Here is a 22,320-nt window from a genome sequence, read left to right as displayed (position 1 = left end):
CTTCTCTTTCTTTCTCTCTCCCCCCTACCGTCAGTTGTCTCCCTGCCTATAAACCGTTGGCTCGGCATGGCTTCTCTTCGCGCTCTACCGGGCTTTACCACTGCATGGTCAACCGCCTATGATTGCTTTTTCTCTCGATGCCACGGACGTCTTCTTTGCTTCCCCGGTGTCCATCTGGCTGCGAAGCCGGCATCGCCTCGGTCACAGTGTGCTTGTAAGTCCAGTCGGCGTTGGCCAGGCATGATATGACAGTCTGACTGCTTCGTATCTCTTTCCCCCACATATGAAAAAGCAAAAGTCAGGCAACCTATGCCCACGACTATTAAAAGGCGGGCAGCAGTCCCTCATTTGCACCTATAGTCATTTCTTCCCAATCATCTTATATCGCTATAATACATATAGACAAGATTCGATATATTTATACAATTATATTATACGCAGGCCGTACTGACATATTTATCAAGCTACCGCCCTCCTTCGTCGATACTCCGCCATGGCGACTCCCCGTATGAACAGGACCAATATCAACCCCAACGTTATCAACGCGCAGTATGCTGTCCGAGGAGAGCTGGCGGTGAAAGCAGAAGAGTACCGACTCGCTCTTGAAAGAGGGGAAAAGCTGCCATTCGATAAGGTCATCTTCGCCAACATCGGGAATCCGCAACAGCTCGAACAAAAACCCATCACCTTCTCCCGCCAGGTGCTGAGTCTCTTGGAGTACCCTCCCCTCCTCCAGAACGAAGAAGCCCTCAAGTCAACCTTTGGGTACAAATCGGACGTTATTGCGCGGGCAAAGACGCTGCTAGCAGACGTCCAGAGTGTTGGTGCATACAGCCAGAGTCTAGGAGCACCCGGTATCAGACAAAGTGTTGCAGACTTCATCGCCCGCCGAGACGGATTCCCGGCCAGCCAGAAAGATATCTACTTGACTGGCGGTGCATCTGCAGGAGTTAGCACTATTCTGAACGTTATCTGCGCTGGCAAAAAGACCGGAGTGCTTGTTCCCATCCCCCAATACCCTCTGTACACCGCAACTCTCTCCTTGCTCGACGCTACATGCGTGCCATACTACCTGAATGAATCTCAATCTTGGGCCACAGATGTCGAAGAGATTAAAACCTCGCTTGCTAACGGCGAGAAGGCTGGAACAGACATTCGTGCCATTGTGATTATCAATCCTGGAAACCCCACGGGAGCCAGCCTCAATCCCGCGGCCATCAAGGATGTAATTGATATTGCCGCCGAAAAGAGCCTGGTCATCATAGCCGACGAAGTATACCAGACCAACGTTTTCAAGGGCGAGTTCACATCCTTCAAGAAACGTCTACGTGAGCTCCAGGCTGAGTTCCCTGGTAAGTACGACGGCATTGAGCTAGTTTCACTACACTCAGTCTCCAAGGGAATGGTCGGTGAATGTGGCCATCGAGGAGGATATTTTGAACTCGTCGGTTTCAAACCTGAAGTGGTCGAGCAGGTCTACAAGTTCGTGAGCATCAATCTCTGTCCACCTGTGATCGGCCAGTGTTTGCTCGAGTGTATGGTTCACCCGCCAGTAGAAGGTGAGGAGAGCTACGAACTATATCAGAAGGAGTATAACAGTATTGCCGACGGACTCAAGCAGCGTGCGTTTGCTTTGTATGAAGCCTTCAAGAAGATGGAGGGCGTTGAATGTCAAGAGCCTCAGGTATGTCATGTCCATTATATATATGTATCGCCGTCCTGACGTGTGTTATAGGGAGCTATGTATCTCTTCCCAACCATCCATCTACCACCCAAGGCCGTTGATGCTGCCACCAAGGCAGGCCGTAAGGCAGACGAGTTCTACTGTCTCCGTCTCCTCGATGCGACAGGTGTCTGTGTCGTCCCCGGCTCAGGCTTTGGACAGAAAGAAGGCACTCTGCACTTCCGCACAACCTTCCTAGCTCCTGGAACTGACTGGGTAGACCGCATTGTTAAATTCCACGGTGAATTTATGAATGAATTTAGAGGTTAATAATGATAACTCTCACCTAGGCGAGATATACAAATACAGGGGTGGATGATAGGGGATATTATGGTCGGCCAAACCCATCCTGTTTTGGTTTCTATTTCTATTTTTTTCTGCTTATTATTATTAGCTCCTATAAAACCGACCTTGGGCTATAGAAATGTGTTTTCCATAGAGATCGAACCATAATCCGATCTAGATCCTCTCTGCTTGACGAGCATCCCTGTCGTTATTGTTTCCCAGTCAACTGTTGCCCTCTCGTCTACTAAATACTCGTTTCTACGGAGTAACGTATCCACTGAATTTACCAACTCTCGACCAAACTCCTATATGCAGCCCCTTTCCTCCCAACCATGTAAACTGCTTCTTCGGGACAAACCGGCGATTGCCCCGGCAAACTCCAAGTTTCACCCGGATTCTCCTCGGGGAGAGCCGGGGAACCGGAGACAACTTAACCTTGGAGACAGCGAGAAACACCCGGAATTAACCGTCGATCTCAGTATCAGAAAGGCCTCAAGAATCAAGATGTTGGAAGTGCTCTGTACATAAAACTGGATGGCAACGGAAAGACGGATGAGACATCAGAAGATAAAAGACAAAAAGACGTTAGGAGGGGGAAGATGTCAGTAAGCGCGTTACGCGAAAAGTTGGTCGTCGATCCTGTTTCTGCAGGGCAACATGGGAAACGGCAGGCAGGGAGTAACAGCAGCTTGCTGTGGCTGAAAAAAGTTAGTTACGCAGAGTGAGGATCAACTTTGCATACCCCGTATACTCCATAGAGAACGGAGAAAAGAACAAGCAAGCTGAGACGAGGTGAGGTGTACAGAGAGCATGGCGTATACCTACATACCTACATACGTACGCATGATGATCAATCAATATGTATAGACTCTAGGTGGGATCTGTATGACAGACAAACTAATTGAATCAGCTAAATTGAAGGATCGTGGAGGATGAAGGAGTTGAGATGCACAGATGCACAGATACACGGGTAAAAACGTAGGCAGATGGATAGTTGGGTGGAATGGCTTTGACTAGCCCTGATCATCGTCATCAATAGATTATGAGGCATTAACCAGGTATTTGTCGAACATGTATCATCCCCAAAATAGCAAGGCCTAAAGGAGATCAACAAATTGTGAAGATCCCCGGACGCTGCGGTACCATGACTACCCGTTACAGGCATTGATAGACCAGACAAGCAACTTGAAGCTCTTTTAAGCGTCTAGGCAATAGCTTATTCCCTCCATCGGCCTCGTCGTCTCATCAACGTTTTGTTATCTTTGAAGTAGTAGTATGTAAGTATGTCATCCTGTGTAGTCAGAAGCTTATATCAGTTAGAGTACTGATAGCTATCCGCTGCATCTCCAGCGGCAGGGCTAAGACAAGTAGGGTATGGCATCGATGAGGGGAACCCTTGCAAGTCTCTATCGTCCTTCATGCTGATAAGATAGAGGATCATTTTAGAACCAAAGAGTAAAATAGGTTCTCCGAAGAGATATTGTATTGTTCTCCTGTATTCGCTCACCGGTCTGCCGATTTTCATGATCATTTCTTCAAGAACTATTATTTTAAGATTTCTTTGCGTAAGAACGTCGTACAGAGAAAACCGCTGTAGGACTAAGCCGGCGCAGCTAGGTCGCCGACTTGTCTCACTAAATGTTCTTTTAGGAAATACGTCGCAAGCGCGCTTCCCGCATCGGGTTGACTGCCAGCCTACAGAGTGCCGCTGAACGATCAACCGATCCTCATTTGCTGTTGCAATGAACTTCAACATTGAACTAGGGCCGAACTAGGCGCAGCAAGAACTTCGTAGAAAAAGACGGCCAGAGGCTGAAGCTAGTAGTGTGTTACAATCCTGCTGCAGACGATCAGCAAGAAGCGACGAGTTTTCAAAGCAGCGAAGTGATGAGCTGGGTGATATCGCTTCCCCGAACTCCGTACTCCGTACAAATCAGACTCAGGGTGTGCGACAGCATTTTCCAGAAGGGTGCCCGTCCATTCCTCTGGAGTTCCTGTCAGGGAAGATTCCGTTTTTTCCCCCCATCGTTATGCACCAAACTTCCAGGAAGCAACCAGAAAATCCAGCGAAAACCAGAGAAAAAGAAAGAATGCGGAAGAGGGTCAGCTCGACGGAGCATGAATGCCCGACACGACGGAGCTGTGGAGGAAGACGGGAAAGCGATGCAAGGGGTCTCATTTTTCGTTTCATAGTTGACGCCCAATTGGATGGAAGATATTCGAACAGTTTCCCGAGCCTACTCGATGCCACCTGTTGGAAAGCCCCGAGACGTCATTTGTTGCCCGAAAGTACTGAAGAGTAAAAAAATAAAATAAAAAAATTCTATCCCTGTTCTTGCATGGGCTGGGTCTGGCGGGGGAAGTTGGAACAGCCAACGATCCTTCGGACAGGTGCCGAACATGTAATGCAAAAGCGTGGGTGCGATGGAGCTAGCGAAGCTGAGCGGGAGCTAGAAAACCTCGATCACCAACGTGACGCGGAATGAGAGACACTTTTTCGAGCAAGAGCTCCCTCTACTCCTTTTCATCGTCTTTCTTTTTTGCAAAACGATGCGAGTTTTGCAAGACGGCCTGGCCAGAAGGTGTTCCTGAGAAAGCAATCACGAGCCACCATTTTCCAGGAGTACGAAAGCCCACGAGAATCGCCACCCATCAGATCGAAGGCACAGCGAGCCAGTCAGCCCTCCGTACCGCGGAGTGAAGTCAGGGCCCTCTTTGTCCCTCAGTTGGAAAGGTGTAAGCATTGTGGCGTAGCATGGTGGTGACCCCCCATGGCTGTCTGTGATGGGGAACCTAACCCTATCCTTGCAAGAAGGCCTTTTATATGTATGTTATTTGGTGTGTTTTGGAGTACTCCATGCCAGGACTGTAATTTTTGTCTCTTGATGCTGAGCTACCTGACCTTTCACATCCAACATGGGCCGCAGAGAGATTTTCCCTGGCTCGTTCAATTGAGTAAAGTTACTCCGTACTCCGTACAAGTTTACCATTATTGAGTAAGTGAAACCGACTTTCGAAAGTGAAAATAAAAACTAGACCCTGCGAGCTCGAGAATCAATCCGATGCCTGTAAGTACCTCCGTCTATGGAGTCATTATTGTGGCTGTCTTCACGGGTAGGCGAGTGGCTGGCCAAGGCGACTAACAGAGCAATTCGCTGCAAAATTATCGTGTAAGCCATCACAAGGTTGACACTGTTCTCGCTGCCCGTCCTCCATACAGCGCAGCCTTCCGCCGTTTCTGCTGTGCTGCAGCTCGCGGCCCTCTCGAATGCAACTATGCGTGGATGTTGTTGTTGTTGTTGATGTCGATGTCGTTGCGGTTGAAGTCGAAGCTGAAGGTTTCTCCCCCTTTCTTTTCCCCTTTTTGTCGAATCACGGGGATCGGAGGATGTCGGGGAAGGCCTTCGCCCGCCAGCGCCACCGGGCCGGGAGAATCCGGGTGGCAGGTGGCCCAGGCCTTGCGAAAAAACCCCGTGCCCTGGCTGACTTTGCCTTCTTTTTTGCAAAACTCCACCAGACACGACGAGCAGCGAGCAGCAAACTACCGCTTTGCCGGAGCAACACCCACGATTTCGCACGATCCCTGACACGATATTACGCTTACGCTTCACGAAAACGAAAAATTAAACTGCTCCTGTGCCGTTGGATATAATAAGCAACCATGCTGCCCACCTCCGCTGCCCTCTCTTCCGCTCGTCGTGATCAGATACATATACCCTCTCATTCCCGCCCTTCTAACCCGTCTTCCTCAACCATCACTTCTACTTCCCAGGCTCAACAGGCAGATTTTTATAAGCAGCAGGCATTGAAACAGGATCATTCCAACTACCACTCTACATCCCTCAAAATGGTCATGCCGTCAGTTAACCGGACGAGCTTGCACCCAACTGGTGTCCAGTACGCTCCTTTGCCCTCTCTTAAATCCCCCTTATCATCAATTATCCTCTGTCAAGACCCTTCGACATCTGCCAGGGCCATCACTGACCGACCGCTTGCCAGGCCGTCTCACCCTCACACCGAGATCGAGGAGGAACTCCACGAGACCGCCCATATCGACTATGACAGAGTTGCTATCGTAAGTCCTCTTGAATGGGAAGCTAAACCCATAGAACTTTCATATATTCTAACTGGTCATTGCAGATTGCCAACCCTTCCGTCGCCTCCCTTTACGAAGATGCCTTGGTCTACGAGACCGGAACCGCCATTACCTGCAGCGGTGCTCTTACCGCCTACTCGGGTGCCAAAACCGGCCGCTCTCCCCTAGATAAGCGTATCGTCAAGGAAGACAGCTCTTCCAAGGACGTCTGGTGGGGACCCGTTAACAAGGCCATGAGCCCCGAGGTTCGTCTCTCCATCCTCCCCTCCCCTCCCCTTCTTCCCCCCTTTCCCCCCTACCCTTCTAGCCGATGATATCATACGCCCCGCACCCATCGGGTAACGTGACGCTGCAATCTTGGCGGAAGAGGCTCTGGCGGATATCTTGGCGCTTAATTTTGTCTTGGCAACAACAAGTCTGACCTAAGCGCTTGGATTGATAGGTATGGAGAATTAACCGCGAGCGTGCCGTTGACTACCTCAACACCCGCAACCGCATCTACGTCGTCGATGGTTTCGCCGGCTGGGACCCACGCTACCGCATCAACGTTCGTGTTGTTTGCGCTCGTGCCTACCATGCTCTCTTCATGCGCAACATGCTTATCAGACCTTCTCGGGCGGAGCTCGAGCACTTCCACCCCGACTATGTCATCTACAACGCCGGTTCTTTCCCAGCCAACAGATGGACTGAGGGTATGACCAGTGCCACTTCCGTCGCCATCAACTTTGCCGAGAAGGAGATGGTTATCCTCGGAACCGAGTACGCTGGTGAAATGAAGAAGGGTGTCTTCACCGTGCTCTTCTACGAGATGCCAGTCAAGCACAACGTCCTCACCCTTCATTCGTCTGCTAACCAGGGTAAGGATGGTGATGTCACCGTCTTCTTTGGTCTCTCAGGTACTGGAAAGACTACTCTTTCCGCCGACCCTAAGCGTGCCCTCATCGGTGATGATGAGCACTGCTGGACCGACACTGGTGTCTTCAACATTGAGGGTGGCTGCTACGCCAAGTGCATTGGTCTTTCTGCAGAGAAGGAACCAGATATTTTCAACGCCATTCGCTTCGGCTCTGTTCTCGAGAACGTTGTCTTCAACCCAGAAACCCGTACCGTCGACTACGACGACTCCACCCTCACCGAGAACACACGCTGTGCTTACCCAATTGAGTACATTGAGAACGCCAAGATCCCATGTATCTCTGATGGCCACCCCAAGAACATCATCCTTCTCACCTGTGATGCTCGTGGTGTCCTCCCACCAATCTCTAAGCTCACCCCCGAGCAGACCATGTTCCACTTCATCTCCGGTTACACCTCCAAGATGGCTGGTACTGAGGACGGTGTCACCGAGCCCCAGGCCACCTTCTCATCCTGCTTCGCCCAGCCATTCCTTGCCCTTCATCCAATGCGCTACGCTCGTATGCTCGCTGACAAGATCCGGGAGCACTCTGCCAACGCTTGGCTCCTCAACACCGGCTGGGTTGGCGCCGGCGCCACCACCGGCGGCAAGCGTTGCCCCCTCAAGTACACTCGTGCCATCCTCGATGCCATCCACTCTGGTGACCTCGCCAAGGCCGATTATGAAGTCTACGACACCTTCAACCTTCACATCCCAACATCCTGCCCTGGCGTGCCTTCTGAGCTTCTTAACCCCAAGACTTCCTGGACTGGTTCTGCCGACTTTAAGCAGGAGGTGACCAAGCTTGGTGTCCTCTTCAACGACAACTTCAAGAAGTACGCTGATGAGGCTACTCCCGAGGTCATTGCTGCCGGCCCAGCCGTTGCTGCCGCCAAGGTCGAAGAGGCCGTCAAGCCTGCCGCCGCCGCTGTTGGCAACGTTGTCGAGCAGGTCAAGGCTGCTGTTGCTGAACCAGAGAAGGTTCTCAATGGCAATGCTCCTGCCAGCTAATTCTTTTTCCTTGCCCACATCGTCACGCACAGAAATCTTCCACCGATACACCCGAAATGTACCATGACCCGCCTTGGTTAGAAAAGTGCCTCTTAAACTTTTGTCTGCCTTCTCTTATTGTCAAGCTGCATATGATACTCAGCGTTGCCTTTCATTTTCTTTACTACCACTTCTTTTGCTCTGGCTAATCACAACGATTACGCCATCTCTCTTGGTCGAGAGACTGCCCCCATCCCTACAAATTGTGCCTGCCTCTTTTTACTTACTATGCTTATCTTGTTCTTGGCTTTGATTTTCGCGAGTGAGTGAGCTGAGTCGGTGAGCAGCGCAAGGAGATGGAAACAATTAATTAAACCATAGACTATACCCATTAGAAAAAAAAAAAAAAACAAATAGAAAAAACATTCAAATCGAGCCAACTTGATTTTCGTAACCTATGGTAGAGGAGAAAGTTCACTCTTAAAAAGGCAACCCATACACCGTCACAAGCGGCGTCTGGCGGTGATGTCTCCACGCCTTGCCTTTGTACTCTCCATGGGCCCCTCGAGGGCAGCCAGACATGTGCTGTGTTACCGCATGCAGGAGGAGGGAAGGCTTGGCGCGGTGAGCTTGACGGGGATAAGCCTTGAGGCTCCTTGGCAGGCTCGCGTGGTCTCCTTATAAAGACATTCATGCAACGACACACGACGGATTCACAACTGAACGTCATCACCAGGCAGGCAAGAGAGGGCTTCAGAGTGCCGAAAATAGTGTTGCAGGTAGGTACGGAGTATACAGAGCGGATCTACGGAGCATAGCAAATAATAGTTAAGCTTCCCCATGGCTCTACCCAGTTCCATGCCACCGAAATAGAGCCAAGGCAAAGGCCAAAACCTAGTCACTGCTCCCTTTGCCTCCCAGAACCCAAGGCACCTCTCTCGTAGTTCGATCCCGATAGCATCACGACCCTCTAGGGAACACTTATGCATACCCACGGGCCCCTACCCTACAACTCTCTCGCGTGCGTGCCTCTATCTGCCGGTGTGACTTTTTGCTGCAAGCTGCAATTCAATGCCTTTCTAAGCCCGTCTCGTGGTATGTTTCAGCCCTCGGACTGCCCCGACGGCCCACTCAGAGTGACTTTGGACGACTGGGATTCGCCATCCCGTCTTTAACTGGAGGGTTACACCTTGTTCCCTTCTTGCTCGAAGTCTGATAGCGGGAGATGCGCAGAGCCTTTCTGCTGCCTTTTAAAGACTCAAGAGCCAATTATAGCTTATATCGAAGACTCATGCTGGTCGGGGTGCATCATCCGTCATTTATGCCATTCTCTGTGATTTTACCAAGAACGGAGCTATATGAAAGCTACGTGGTCCGGCAGCCATGTTTCCGTCTCGAATAATCTTTCGCTCCCGACTTCCCCCTCTTCTCTTCTGTGGGTAGTGGCTGAGTTTTTCTTGTCGTGTAATATATAAGGAGAGGCAGGTCTGCAACTTCTCTTGAGGCTGTTGGATTAACCAACGTACGGGTACTTTGTTGATCTCTACGCTGGGGGAAAATGGCGGACACGACAGTCATCACAAAGAGCGACGCATCTATCGATGCAGTGTCCAACCAAGGGCAAGAGCACCGCCTAGAGAACCCTGAGAAGTCAAGATGGGAGCGTAGCTGGCCGACGATAGCTTGCGGCGCTGGTCTCTTCTCTGATGGATATCTGAATAACGTAAGTAAACAGCAGCTAACTAACTAGTTAACTGGTTAAGCCATCTTTTTTCAGCCTAAAGGTCGCACGTTAACCCCATCGCAGGTTATTGGATCCGTCAACACGATCCTCTCTACGATCTACCCAGAGTCATACAACGCCTCTTCCGCCGTTAAAAATGTTCCTTCGATTGCCTTCGCCGGCACGGTTATCGGCCAGCTTCTTTTCGGCTACATAAGCGACCACTATTCCCGCAAATGGTCGCTAATGGCCTCGACTATTATCCTGATCATATTCGCTGCATTATGCGCTGGTGCGTATGGTGCAGGAGGTAGCCAGGCCGGTTTGTTCGCTGCCCTAACAGCTTACCGTTTCTTTCTCGGAATCGGCATAGGAGGGGAATATCCAGCTGGCAGCGTCGCAGCAGCCGAAAGCACTGGAGAGCTGAAGCATGGTCACCGCAACCGCTGGTTTATCATGTTTACCAATTTCCAGATCGATTTTGGATTCGTTGTTTCTGCGCTGGTACCCATGATCCTGGTCTTGATATTTACTGAGAACCACCTGCGGGCTGCGTGGAGAGTGATGCTAGGACTGGGTGTGATTCCTCCTTTAACTCTGCTTTGGCTACGGCTGAAACTGAATGAGCCTGAAGAGTTCAACAGAGAGCGTATGCATAAATATCCTGTCTGGCTTATTGTCAAGTACGTTCACATCCTCATTCTTCATTCAATTAATGCTGACTTATCTTAGATTCTATTGGAAACGACTTGTAAGCGATTCTCATTATCATTTCAGCCTTACTTGATACTTACCTGTGTATAGTCGGTTGTCTCCCTTATTTGGTTTATTTATGACTTTTCTGCATACTCCTTCGGCATCTACTCGTCTGTCTGGCTGAAAATCGTCCTGGGCTCATCCGCTCCTCTTTGGAAGACTTTTGGATGGAACACTGTTCTCAACCTCTTCTATATTCCTGGTTCCTTCTCAGGAGCTTGGGTAAGTGACTGGATAGGACCAAGGTATGCCCTCGCACTAGGGGTCGGGCTGCAGGGTATCTTGGGATTTATCATGGCTGGCTGCTATAAATATCTTGCCACGCCACAAAACGTTGCTGGGTTCGTGGTTGTTTATGGGTAAGTTATTTTTTTTTTTCCCCCAAGGTCTTCTGGACCTAGACTAACCAATGAATTAGTATATTTTTGTCCTTGGGTGAGCTTGGACCGGGAGACAACATTGGCCTTGTAGCATCAAAAACCAGTGCAACGGCTATCAGAGGGCAATACTATGGCATAGCGGCAGCTATGGGCAAGATTGGAGCTTTCGTGGGAACATATGTCTTCCCCATTATCAAAGACAATGCACCAAATCCGATACGGGCTGGGCAGGATCCTTTCTTTGTGTCTAGCGCACTCTGTTTGTTCAGCGCAGCATTGACCGTATTTTTATTGCCCCATATTGGACAGGTATGTGGCCCTTATCCTCCGTAATATGCGGCTCGGATATACTAATTCCAAGTATAGGACACAATCACCTATGAGGATATGCGATTTAGACAGTATCTCCAAGAGAACGGGTATGACACAAGCACAATGGGAACTCAAGCGGCAGTCCCGGTGAGCCACGATCAAGAGAAGAACTGACTCCGGCTGTTTTAAATATTGCTCCTCAAGTAGGTAGAACATAATATGTAGTCCACACGTACCAATCTCGTGGACTTCTAGAATTAATATCCTTATTAATGCCTCCATCTCACCTTTAACAACCCTGCAAGCACTCCGTAAAGTTGTCGCATCTATGACCCTTTTACAGATGCCGAGGTAAACATCACGTGCGGCTGAAGGTGCGACTCCCTCGGCCTTTTTCCTTCATGATCGTTGCATTTATCCCCAGACGAAACAATAGAACAACAGAACGACTTCTATACAACTTGATAGATTTTTATCATACAAGTGAGGCCAGATCCCACAGCGCGAACCGTCACCTACCGCTCGATAGTGTGCACAGCTGAATCAAACTCAGTTTTGGACTCAACGTCGAAAGAGAGAAACGCTCATAACGCCGTCAAGATGGTTGCGGACGCCCTTGCCTACCACCCAACGGTGGCTCATTATTCTAGATTTATTGCTACTACCGGTATGTATATATATATATAAAGCACTGTATATTTGACATTGGATAGTCTCCCAAGGAATGTCTAGCTAACTGGTTGGTGTCTAGTCGGCCGCGATAAGGTCTTACGAACGTTGCAATACTTTTCTCGCTTCCTCGCCTGGTACCTCCTCCGTACAAACAGAGCACAGTCCACTATAAACCCATTTGAGGCTATGAAAAAGCAGTTTGGCCTTACTCGAAAGCTTCTTCGTGTTGGCAAGAATATCGAGCACTTCAAGGCTGCTGCTATTGCACTCGACTCCAAGCCTGGCGTTGCCGGTGCGCCTGGGTCAGACCCAGTGCTCAAATACCTGGCTGTAGGAAGACAACTGGGATACGGAGTCTACCTTTCCTTTGATATGTTGACGTATCTCGATGCAGCGGGTATTCGCAAGTTCGCAGCTGTTAAAAAGCTTCAAGCTCATGCTCAGAAAGCATGGTTGACTGGACTCCTGTGCAGCGCCATTGCTGGTGTCTACTCCATGTGGAGATTGAGTGAGATGGAGAAGAAGATAAACAAAAAGGATGGAGAGGGAGCTGTCGAAGGAAAGAAGATTCAAAGGTTTGTTTTGATTTGTCCCGATGCAACGCAAGCAGAAGGTCGCTAACAGCTGATGCAGGGAGCGTGCTACCGTCTCAACACAACTCATTTCCGATCTATGCGATCTTACCCTTCCACTCTCTAGCCTTGGATATGTTAACCTGGATGATGGCGTTCTTGGTATTGCGGGAACCGTAAGCAGTTTGATCGGACTCAACACTGCGTGGAAAAAGACTGCATAGTTTCGCCCAATCATTCCTCCTTTTCGAATAATACCCCCAATATGTCAACGACCAATTTTTGGACTCCCCTGTACCCTTCGAGCGATTTTCGAACCAAATTTGGATCAAGTGAATCCGGAGTCCGAAAAACACGCTACTCTCCCATCCTGCATACACGATTATCGCTTATTTCCTCCCGTCCTTTGTTTTTTTTTTTTTTCTGTGTTAAGGCGATGTGATTCTCTACTCTGTCCCAACGACGCCACAGCGATCTCCAGGCCGCTGGCTTGCCCCGATGCCCGCTTCTCTTCCCCGTGTCCCCAGCATGCATGCATGGATGTTTCTGTATGGCCGACAAGACAAGGCGTCTAGAGTCTTCCGCAAGCTTGGCGACAAGGGATTATTCTGGCATTTCTTCCACAGCCCCGGTTTCGCGCAGTGGTCCAGAGAAGGAGCAGTTGCGATTGAAACATATCCTGCCCTCTTATTTGATCCAAATTTTCACCCTGTATATATTTTTGTGCATGCTATATCGAGATCCTAAGTATTATCTATGTACTGCCTTTCAATTTAGTTAGTTTGGATATCCCCCAATGCTCATATTCATAGCTCTGTGAGGCAATGGACTCTTCCTCAAGCAGTATCTGGTAAGATAAAATTAGCTGCATCTCCAACCCGTCTAGCCAACCCGGGGTACGGAGTAATCAAGCCCCAATCTTGGAGATTTGCGGACTGAAACCGTATAAGCAGGCACAAGTTTCTGGACCCCTGAGATAATACTCCGTGCCACTAGACATGGGGCTTGACCTTTATAAAGCGGAAGATCCATACATAGTTCCTTTGGATACTACCTCCCTAAAATGCATTAAGCGTACTGCAGGCTGGCGTGGGCGAAGTCCTTTAGTACTGATATTATATCATGGCCCCCGGCCTAACTAGCTGGCCATATTAAATGCTCAAACTCCCTGCCAGCCAACTATACAACCATGCTCTCGGTCTTTTCATCCATCATCTGCCGCGGGTTTCTCGGGAGCGACTTTAGCCTGCCCCACAGCGCTTGGAGAATTATCGGGCATAACTGGAATAGGAAGCTAGATAAAGCGCTGCGCCCTTGATCCTCGTCAAGAAAGTATGATGCTTGTGCAGACATATGCGAAAAGGGCCAGGTTTGGAGATGCCTGTCTGGCCCGAGATTTAGATCCTGCCCCAGGCGGAGTCGTCAGGTCACACTCAAGTGATGTTATTCGTGCGAAGATGCTTATGTCGTATCCAGACATGTTGAGCCCATACAGAGAGAACAGGGTCGTTTTGGGATACATATGGGAATGGTTGAGCGGGGAGGGATAGGCCTAGATTCATTTAGGCATTCATTGACTCTTCTCTCAATGATTTAAATAGTCCCCCAGAGGCCCTTAGTGCCCAATTGATAGAGAGTGGACTTTTTAATCATCCAAGTTGATTGCAGAATTGTCAATCATCATGAAGGGCCCCATCACCTTCCTCCTGCAGCTTGGTGCTGTGTATACTTCAATTGCATCAGCCTGTAAGCTAAGTGACCTTCCGATACTCTCAGCCCATGGCAGCTATGGGTCAAACCAGTGTATCGCATTTGGAGGCGAACAGGCAGTTATTGACAGATTGATAGACCCTCAAGCTTGCGATATTCCCAAGCTCATCGAAGCTACTGCCGATCAGCTTCAAGATGGGTTGACTAAAGGGTGCTTCACTAGCGTTGACCTTGTTAAGGTGCGTATTACCTTGCAAACCCCCTATCGACAAGGCAACGTGCTGATAATAGTTGTTGTTCAGACGTATGTTGCCAGAATCGCGGAGGTCAACTCTACCGTTCGAGCGGTCACGGAGATCAATCCCGATGCCCTTACCATAGCTAAGCAGATGGACAATGAGAGGAAGATGGGCAAGCTTCGAGGGTAAGTCAATAGGATGCCAATTTGATCAAGATGGGAGAAAATAACTTGTTCAGTCCTCTCCATGGCCTACCTATCGTCATCAAGAACAACATCTTTACCGACGATAAGATGAGCTCCACTGGTTAGTAGAGTAGCCGTTTCCCTCTCCCATCCCAGGCTAATTGGAAATGTCTAGCTGGCTCTTATGCCATATTTGGCGCTAGAACGTCGGCCGATGCCACTGTGGCTACGAAACTGAGGGAGGCTGGCCTGGTCATTATGGGCAAATCCGGTGCTTCCCAGTGGGCAAACTTCCGATCGCTCAACTCTACCAACGGCTGGAGCGCATATGGTGGCCAAGTAACTGCTGCATATATTAAGAACCAAGATCCCAGTGGAAGTTCCAGCGGAAGCGGTGTTGCTTCTGATCTCGGATTAGCTTTTGCAACTTTGGGAACCGAGGTGAGCGATTGCATGCAAGCAGCACCCACGAATTTCAACCTTTTGCTAATAAGGTGTACTATATCTCTAGACAAGCGGCAGTATTGTTAGCCCCGCTGATAAGAGCAACATCGTTGGTCTCAAGCCCACAGTTGGCTTGACTTCCCGCCGTTTTGTAGTCCCTATCAGTGAGCGCCAGGACACCGTCGGACCCATGGCCAGATCAGTCAAGGATGCAGCCTACCTGCTGCAAGTAATTGCAGGCAAGGACTCGAATGACAACTATACCTCCGCGATCCCCTTTGACACCATCCCGGACTATGTCAAAGCATGCGACATCAATGCACTCAAAGGGAAGCGCATAGGAGTCCCCCGTAATGTCATCAAGATCTTCGGTTCACCGCAGACAGTGGTAGATCAGTTCAACCAAGCGCTGGCGGTCATGAAGAAGGCTGGTGCTATCATAGTTGAGAACACAGACTTCACTTCTTTTGCTGAATTCGCTCAGAGCCCCATCCCAGACGATATCCTCTATGCCGACAGCCTGACCAACCTGCCTGCTTTCTTCAAGCAACTCAAGGTCAACCCTCACAACATCACCGACCTTGAGAGTCTCCGCAGATTCACCCAACACCATCGTCTGGAAGAGTATCCCAGCCGCGATACCGCTAGATGGGACATTGCCCTGCAGAAGGGGATAAAAAACACAGACCCTAAGTTCTGGCCAATGTACCAGAAGAACGTGAAGTTCGGCAATGAGGGGGGCATTCTTGGTGCCTTGAGACGTCACAAACTTGACGCTGCCGTTCTCCCTACCGATCTGTCGCCATATATCCCAGCTCTGATAGGGTCGCCTATTATCACTGTTCCAATGGGCGTGTACCCAAATGGAACCAAGGTAAACCACGATAGAGAACTTGTCACCTCGGGTCCTGGAATTCCTATTGGCATTGGTTTCATGGGTGATCTCTGGAGTGAGGAGAAGTTGATTGGATTGGCATATGCCTTTGAACAAAAGACCCATGCCAGGCCAAAGCTCAAGAGATTCATCCAACCCAAGAAGGAAGTGAAGGGTATCCTGTAAAGTAAATGTGATACCGGTTTCTTCATAGTTTTTTTGGGCATATATATAGTATAGTGTGAATATTCTTGGCCAATCCTGCAATAGTGGAATATCACTAGCTTTATGTAGGATATAAAGTATCTTGGCATGTGTATTCGAATGATTTATTGAATATTCATAATGAATAAGAGCCTTATATCATTACAAGATATAATGAGCCTGGATCTAATATGCTATTGTGAAAGGTCTTCTCAAGCAATGAGTTTTTAGTACTGTCACACATCCCTTTAGAAGACAATAACAGAACATACCAGAGTAATGATAGGTGTTGAATCCATCACTATTGGACTTTGTAGATAGAATACAGTAGAATCTGCTCCAGGACACATTGAGATAAAGGGTGATTGGGTCTAACAAAGGCCACTGGTTGCTAGTAGCCATAAGAATATAGCTCCATTATCATGAAGTGGCAGCAATATCCTCCTCCCTTTCAAAGCTCTAGAGACTCTTTTCAATCTCTTTCTCTTCCTCTTCCTGATAAAACTTCCCTCCTGTTCTCAAGCAGAAGAAAGAAGGAACTCGCCAAGAAAGGAGAAGGTGGGTCACCTGACTCTTTGCTCTTCTGATTAATAATCATGGACTAGGGCTACGCTAGTCCTAAAGAGGCTAGCGTATTATGTTCTCAAGAATTTATCATCACGTGCACAAGCTTGGATCTTCTGGTGATCAAACCATTTACCTTTTCTGCCCTGATAGTCACGTGCACAACCACCAACCTAGCCCAAGCAAGTTACAGTCACGTGAACGACAGATGGAGAGAAAGAAGACGGCCACCGAGCTCGTCTGCGAGGACGAACAGCGCTTCTGGGCGAGCTTGAGGCACTTCTATGGCCAGGGAAAGTGAGTTCCATGTCTTCGGGTCTGCGTTGGCTGGCGACGGGCGTGTTTAATTGCTAACCTGGGATGACCGGAAACCAGATCGAGCAGCGAGTCGTGGGAAGCCCGTCCTGGAACACGTTGGCCGGCCGGCAGCAAGAAAATCAACGTCTACACGCTATTCGTCCAGATTGTAACAAGAGGCGGCTTTGACGAGGCCTCCAAGGACAAGAAGAACTGGTGGGAAGCCGGCCATATTGCCGGTGTCCCTCCTGGCCTGGTTGGAACCCTCTCGTACCAGGTTAAGCAGCTGTACGCAGAGCGGCTGCTGTGAGTTATCTCCCACCTGTTAGGAAGAGTGCCTTACTGACCGTTCTCCTATAGGGACTTCGAATACTACCTGCTGCTGATTCCTCCGTCCGAGATCCCCAGCGAGTCTCAGGCAAGGGCAGGTAGGTCCTATCTTTCTTGTCTTTGTCTCTGTCCCGTGTCCCTCCGTCGTCTGCAGCCGCGCTAATGGGGGATGTCCAGCAAACGCGGCGTTACCAAAGATTCGCCAGTCACGGAAGCGCAAACGCGCCGCGGAGGCGCAATCCTAGACTTACCCTCTCCTCTCACCCTTTTCTTCCTTTTCTTCCTCTGGACGATACATACCCTCTCTCTTTTCTCTCTGTTTTTCATTATCTGCCTCTGTTGTCACTCCCAAAATGGACGTCATCGAGCATGATACCCCGAGCAATCGGCGTGGTGTCTTCGCTACTTCTTCCTCGCGTTTACCGCTGCCTCCTGATATCGACCCTCTCATGACACTCGCTCTACCAGATCAAGGTATGCCTTCTTTTTGCCTCTTGGTTGGTCCTGATTCTAACGCTGAAACAGTTCCCAATATCTATCGATTCTGTTGGATGGGCATCCGATCGGACATCGACAAGGAAGTTGATTTTGCCCTTCACCATCTTATTGTCATTTCTGATGAACGAGGAGACAAACTCAAGTTTAGTGACTTTAACATGTTAGCGGAGTCCCTTGTTAAGCAAGTTTTAAAGGTTTCTCTTCTCGTCTACGGCCAGGAATGGGTCATCGAGCTCGATCACCCAAATAATATCTCCTCCAAAAATCTCAATGTCATCTTCGCCTTGACTGGCACACCTGATCTTCTACATCGTATCCAATCCAAGGAAGTCTGCCTTGACGATACCAACCTCGAAGATGAGTCGTTCCGCATTAGACTCCAGCGTGTCAACCAGGCAGCCCTCATTATCCGAAACATGTGCCTGCTTGAGGAAAACGCCCGCTGGTTTGCCGAAGAGCCGCTGCTGAGAGACTGTGCAACTATCGTCCTCAATCTTCCCTGTCAGGACAGGTTCATAGAACTCAAGAACTATTTTTTGGAAATCATTGAACAAACTTGTCCCTTCTGGGACATTTGGGACCAAGACCCGTTATACCAGACACTTATCAAGCTGATAAGCAGTGAAGACCGTTTTCAACTCTTAACCGCCTTAAAATGTCTCTCTCTGTTCGCCATTGAGCGCATCGAATCTAAGATCATTGATAGGATCCCGAGCCAGACTATCGAACAGGTCATCCGCCTCACACTTCTCAAGCAAGATCCCGAACTTCTTTCTGTCGCCCTCGATTTCCTGTATCAGTTCTCCCGCTACCAACTCAATGTGCAGCAGCTTGTCGCAGACTTCAATCTTCCAGTTGACCTTATACCTCACCTTGTCCATCTCTTGGACTACGGCAGCGTGGTCCGCAACAAGGAAATCATTGATCAAGCTGAGCGCAAGGCCCCGCCTCCCAACCAAATCCCTATTCCACACCAAGATCTTTATCGTGACCTCGTTAAGCACTCCGAACCGGAACGTTGCAGCCTCTGGCTCAAATGCTGTTTTGTCGAAGATCCAGAATGTGAAATTACTCAACTGGCAATCTGGCAGGCCTACCAAGCGTGCTTCTCTCAAAACCGCATCCCAGGTGTCCAATCAGCCGATACTCTCCAAGCCACTGAGTTCATCAGCACAGTTAGCAATACCTTCTCCTCTGCTCAGGCCAAAGTTGTTGAAGGCCCCTCTGCTCGGTTCATTATCCGTGGCATCCGCCCCCTTGAAACCACCTACAACCTGGACGGGTTTCCGAGCCTTCACTGTCTCTGGGGCAAACAAGGAGAGATCAGGTGTGATCATGTATTCATCGATCCTGCTATTCTGCGCAATCATGTGTTCCAAGACCACCTTCAACTCAGCCCCTTGGCCTCAGGCGGATGGGATCTACAGCCGCAGCCTTCTAACCCTCGCGCATGTCACTGGGACTACTGCTCAGAATACCTAGCTCCCACGCCGAATATTGCACTGATAGCTGGACACGTCTCCGCTCACCTTCCTCCCCTTCGAGACATGACCAAGCCACCACCCATTCCACCCCGAGCCATCATCCAGCCGAAATGTGCCCGACTATTCAAGCTTTATCCCACACCTGTCGACGAACACGGCGAACCTTACGGAATTGCATACAAGGCATTGCTTGTAATGAGATACATCCTTATTGGACTTCCATCCACACCATCTGGCAGTCAATATAACAACTTGCCATGGCGAAAGGTAGTCTTTGGATCGCAACGCTCACACCTGATTGAAGCAGCAACCGAGAATCCCAGTTTAACCAAGGAGATATTTGCATTCCTAAATGAGCTCGACTCTTCTTAAACGTACAACCCACCCTGAACTGTCATCACCTTCCCAACTTTCCTCCAGCATTTGTTTCCATTTTCTTGTTCAATAGACGGTCACATTTCTTTCTCAATCCAGATACCCTCAAAAGATTAGCCATATTTTCCATGTCAGGGCGAAAGGGGTGAAAATAGGGTTTTTGATGGGAGGAGCTAGTCACTCTCCAAAAACAAAAAAAATATAGCATGTCTTTATGGACCCAGTCATGTACTATTCAGTTTTAATAGCGTTCGAAACTTGGATGAAGGAAATATTTTTCACCGACTCGGTTCTTTTAATACGTCACGCCTGTTTTATAATGCGGGATGGCAGCCAGGAGACGGATAGATAGAAGTCAGGCCTCCTGCCAAGTAGGTACCGACTCTCCGACTTGCGGTACACAAAAACTCTACGCCTAGTTTGACGGATGGACTATTGCCCCGGTGGGAGCACTAAATCCTACCATCAACAGTCAGTTCTGCATAATGTTCTCACCTCCTTGTCCTGGGAATGTTCTTCACCCTTGCTTCCAACTGGTCTATCCTGCGTCAGGCCGTTTTACTCATACAGAGGATTACAAATATGAAATTCAGCTCGTCAAACAGCAGCAGTAATATAAATAGTACGATATCAGCTCATGACCGCAAGCTGTTTCTCAATTGAATATCACGATCCAGCCGCTTGTCTCCGTTCTCCTAGCTACATCATTCCGTTATGGTCGCCAACGATTCAAAAACACTCCGGATCGGAGTCCTTCTGACCCACTCAGTTCAGCTCCTCGACCTAGCAGCTGTTGATCTCTTCGGTATGATATCAAAGGACTACATTAGTGAAGTTGATGTCCTTCCTCCGGAGATTGCTAGCCTGGGAGTACCAGTCGATATCAACTATATCGGTATACAGCCTAGCTGTGCTGGCACATTTATCCGGTGCACGGCAAACATCGGCATCAGACTCACTGCCTCGATCCACGACACCTCCGTCTCGACTGATAGCCTGGATATATTGGTGATACCAGGGCCGGATCCAAAGTACATTCCCGATGAATCTGTATTGGCGTTTGTCAAGGCACACCATGACGCCGGGAACGACATTTTAGCGATATGCACCGGGAGCTATGTTGCCGGGTATGCCGGTATCCTGGACCACAAGAACGTAACTGGTCCACGAGGATTGATATCCGACTTGGAAGTGAAATTCCCCAATGTGAAGAAGTGGGACACCACGCGAAGAGTAGTGAAGGATGGAAATGTCTGGACGAGCGGTATGATTCTTCCATTGTATGTATAGATAACTGCGGACATGAAGTGCTAACTTATACGAAGGCGGAGTGACGAATGGCAACGATCTTGTAGCTGCTTACCTTCGAGAGTACTATCCGCTTCCATTGGTGAATACCATACTGTCTATAGCCGATGTAGGTGGGCGACAGATTGAGTACGAGTAGAAGTGATGAATCAAACATGTCACCATGGTTTGGCCTTCTGTATCTAACCCTCATTTAAAGACCAATTATCAAACCTGGCTGGATAAGCTTGTCCCAATCTCTAAATGAGACATCTTACAGTTTCTATCTTAATAAGTCAGTGATAGCTGACGGCTCTATCTCCACATAAAACCACTATAATCGTAGCTATGTCATGTACTAACACTCCTGTATTGAAGTATAAAGTAGGGACTGGAATTGTGCCGTGTTATGCGCCTCGGACACAAAGAGATAAGCGATAGGTATCAAAATCACTTAAGGACAATTAACACAACAAAAAACGCAACGTTACACACCATAGACACCCTCCCGTAAGAGAAGTTTTGACCAAACCCACTGTCAAGAGTCCTAGTTAGCACTAGTTGCTTGCTATTAAACCACATTAACGAGACCCGCGAGAGCTAGCAGAACACAGCTAATTGATATAAAACTTCCAATTGATGCTCCAGTGTTGCGGTAAGGGCTAATAGTCGGAATTGACAGGATATATTTCGACGTAGTTGCATGGGCTGGTGTTGTAGATGTAGTAATTTTGGCCGACTCGCTAGAAGTAATAGTCGCTTTGGATGACATTAGCAGCTGGCAAAAGGCAAACAACTTGGAGTTAGAATATATAGAAATGGTCAAATACTTGTGGTGTCAGCGGGCAACTTTGGCCACGTCCCGGGCTTTCCAGTCTCTGCCGATTTCGAAGGGACGGTAGCAGCCGGTGGGTTATTCGGCTGAACAACTTCAGGTTTCTTGACTGTAAAAGGGGGTGACTGAGCGAGGATGTCGTGGTTCTTCGGGTCATTTGAAATAAAATGATACTGATAAGACTCCCTATATGTCCATAGAATATTATTAATACTGTCCTTATCAATGGGATCGAATCTTAGATTTTTCATGATACCAGATTGCTACCTACCCGGGTGTAATTTTGACCACTGGAGGGATGAGTATAGATCCCTTTGATACTTCAACGTCGTTGGCAACCTCGACAATAACTGGTGGATTAACCGCCATATTCACGAGCTCGATCGAGAAGCGTTCAGGGTCGGTCCTATTGGCCTATTAGATTTAATAAGGCTGAATGAAAACAGTCAGTAATAGCGGCATACTGGGCGGGAATCCATTTAACATCGTTATGGAGCGATAGATCCAGAACCAGGCCTCTACCTGGGTAAGTAATACGAATAGCTGGAGAAATCACAAGTTGATGCGTTAGCCGTGGTTATCTTAGCGAT

The 22,320-nt window shown here is 48.8% G+C and overlaps 7 protein-coding genes across 7 annotated transcripts; all 7 read left to right on the top strand.

The window, feature by feature from the left end:
* Positions 1-493: 493 nt before the first annotated feature.
* Positions 494-2,536, top strand: ARB_02969 (uncharacterized protein; the record flags this gene model as incomplete). The annotated part of the gene is made up of 3 exons (XM_003010772.1): positions 494-1,684; positions 1,736-1,988; positions 2,187-2,536. 3 exons carry the CDS (start codon positions 494-496, stop codon positions 2,534-2,536), a joined length of 1,794 nt encoding a protein of 597 aa, XP_003010818.1.
* Positions 2,537-5,669: 3,133 nt separating this feature from the next.
* On the top strand, positions 5,670-8,010 carry ARB_02968 (uncharacterized protein; the record flags this gene model as incomplete). The annotated part of the gene is made up of 3 exons (XM_003010771.1): positions 5,670-6,083; positions 6,149-6,349; positions 6,547-8,010. The coding sequence occupies 3 exons, from the start codon at positions 5,670-5,672 to the stop codon at positions 8,008-8,010; spliced, it is 2,079 nt and encodes a 692-aa protein (XP_003010817.1).
* A 1,537-nt stretch (positions 8,011-9,547) lies between these two features.
* Positions 9,548-11,334, top strand: ARB_02967 (uncharacterized protein; the record flags this gene model as incomplete). The annotated part of the gene is made up of 6 exons (XM_003010770.1): positions 9,548-9,712; positions 9,797-10,395; positions 10,445-10,463; positions 10,517-10,827; positions 10,887-11,157; positions 11,215-11,334. 6 exons carry the CDS (start codon positions 9,548-9,550, stop codon positions 11,332-11,334), a joined length of 1,485 nt encoding a protein of 494 aa, XP_003010816.1.
* A 426-nt stretch (positions 11,335-11,760) lies between these two features.
* ARB_02966 (uncharacterized protein) lies at positions 11,761-12,628 on the top strand (the record flags this gene model as incomplete). The annotated part of the gene is made up of 3 exons (XM_003010769.1): positions 11,761-11,827; positions 11,912-12,407; positions 12,532-12,628. 3 exons carry the CDS (start codon positions 11,761-11,763, stop codon positions 12,626-12,628), a joined length of 660 nt encoding a protein of 219 aa, XP_003010815.1.
* Positions 12,629-14,086: 1,458 nt separating this feature from the next.
* Positions 14,087-16,042, top strand: ARB_02965 (amidase family protein; the record flags this gene model as incomplete). Its single annotated transcript, XM_003010768.1, has 4 exons — positions 14,087-14,538; positions 14,592-14,659; positions 14,714-14,979; positions 15,050-16,042. 4 exons carry the CDS (start codon positions 14,087-14,089, stop codon positions 16,040-16,042), a joined length of 1,779 nt encoding a protein of 592 aa, XP_003010814.1.
* A 790-nt stretch (positions 16,043-16,832) lies between these two features.
* ARB_02964 (chromatin remodeling complex subunit (Rsc9), putative) lies at positions 16,833-19,605 on the top strand (the record flags this gene model as incomplete). The annotated part of the gene is made up of 4 exons (XM_003010767.1): positions 16,833-16,921; positions 17,009-17,227; positions 17,282-17,339; positions 17,497-19,605. The coding sequence occupies 4 exons, from the start codon at positions 16,833-16,835 to the stop codon at positions 19,603-19,605; spliced, it is 2,475 nt and encodes an 824-aa protein (XP_003010813.1).
* Positions 19,606-20,322: 717 nt separating this feature from the next.
* ARB_02963 (ThiJ/PfpI family protein) lies at positions 20,323-21,055 on the top strand (the record flags this gene model as incomplete). Its single annotated transcript, XM_003010766.1, has 2 exons — positions 20,323-20,888; positions 20,917-21,055. The coding sequence occupies 2 exons, from the start codon at positions 20,323-20,325 to the stop codon at positions 21,053-21,055; spliced, it is 705 nt and encodes a 234-aa protein (XP_003010812.1).
* Positions 21,056-22,320: the final 1,265 nt, after the last annotated feature.

This window comes from Trichophyton benhamiae (assembly GCF_000151125.1).
Source record: "Trichophyton benhamiae CBS 112371 chromosome Unknown contig01079.0, whole genome shotgun sequence".
Lineage (NCBI taxonomy): Eukaryota > Fungi > Ascomycota > Eurotiomycetes > Onygenales > Arthrodermataceae > Trichophyton > Trichophyton benhamiae.
Note: the sequence above shows the minus strand (reverse complement) of the source record. Positions and strands in the feature narration are given on the sequence as shown.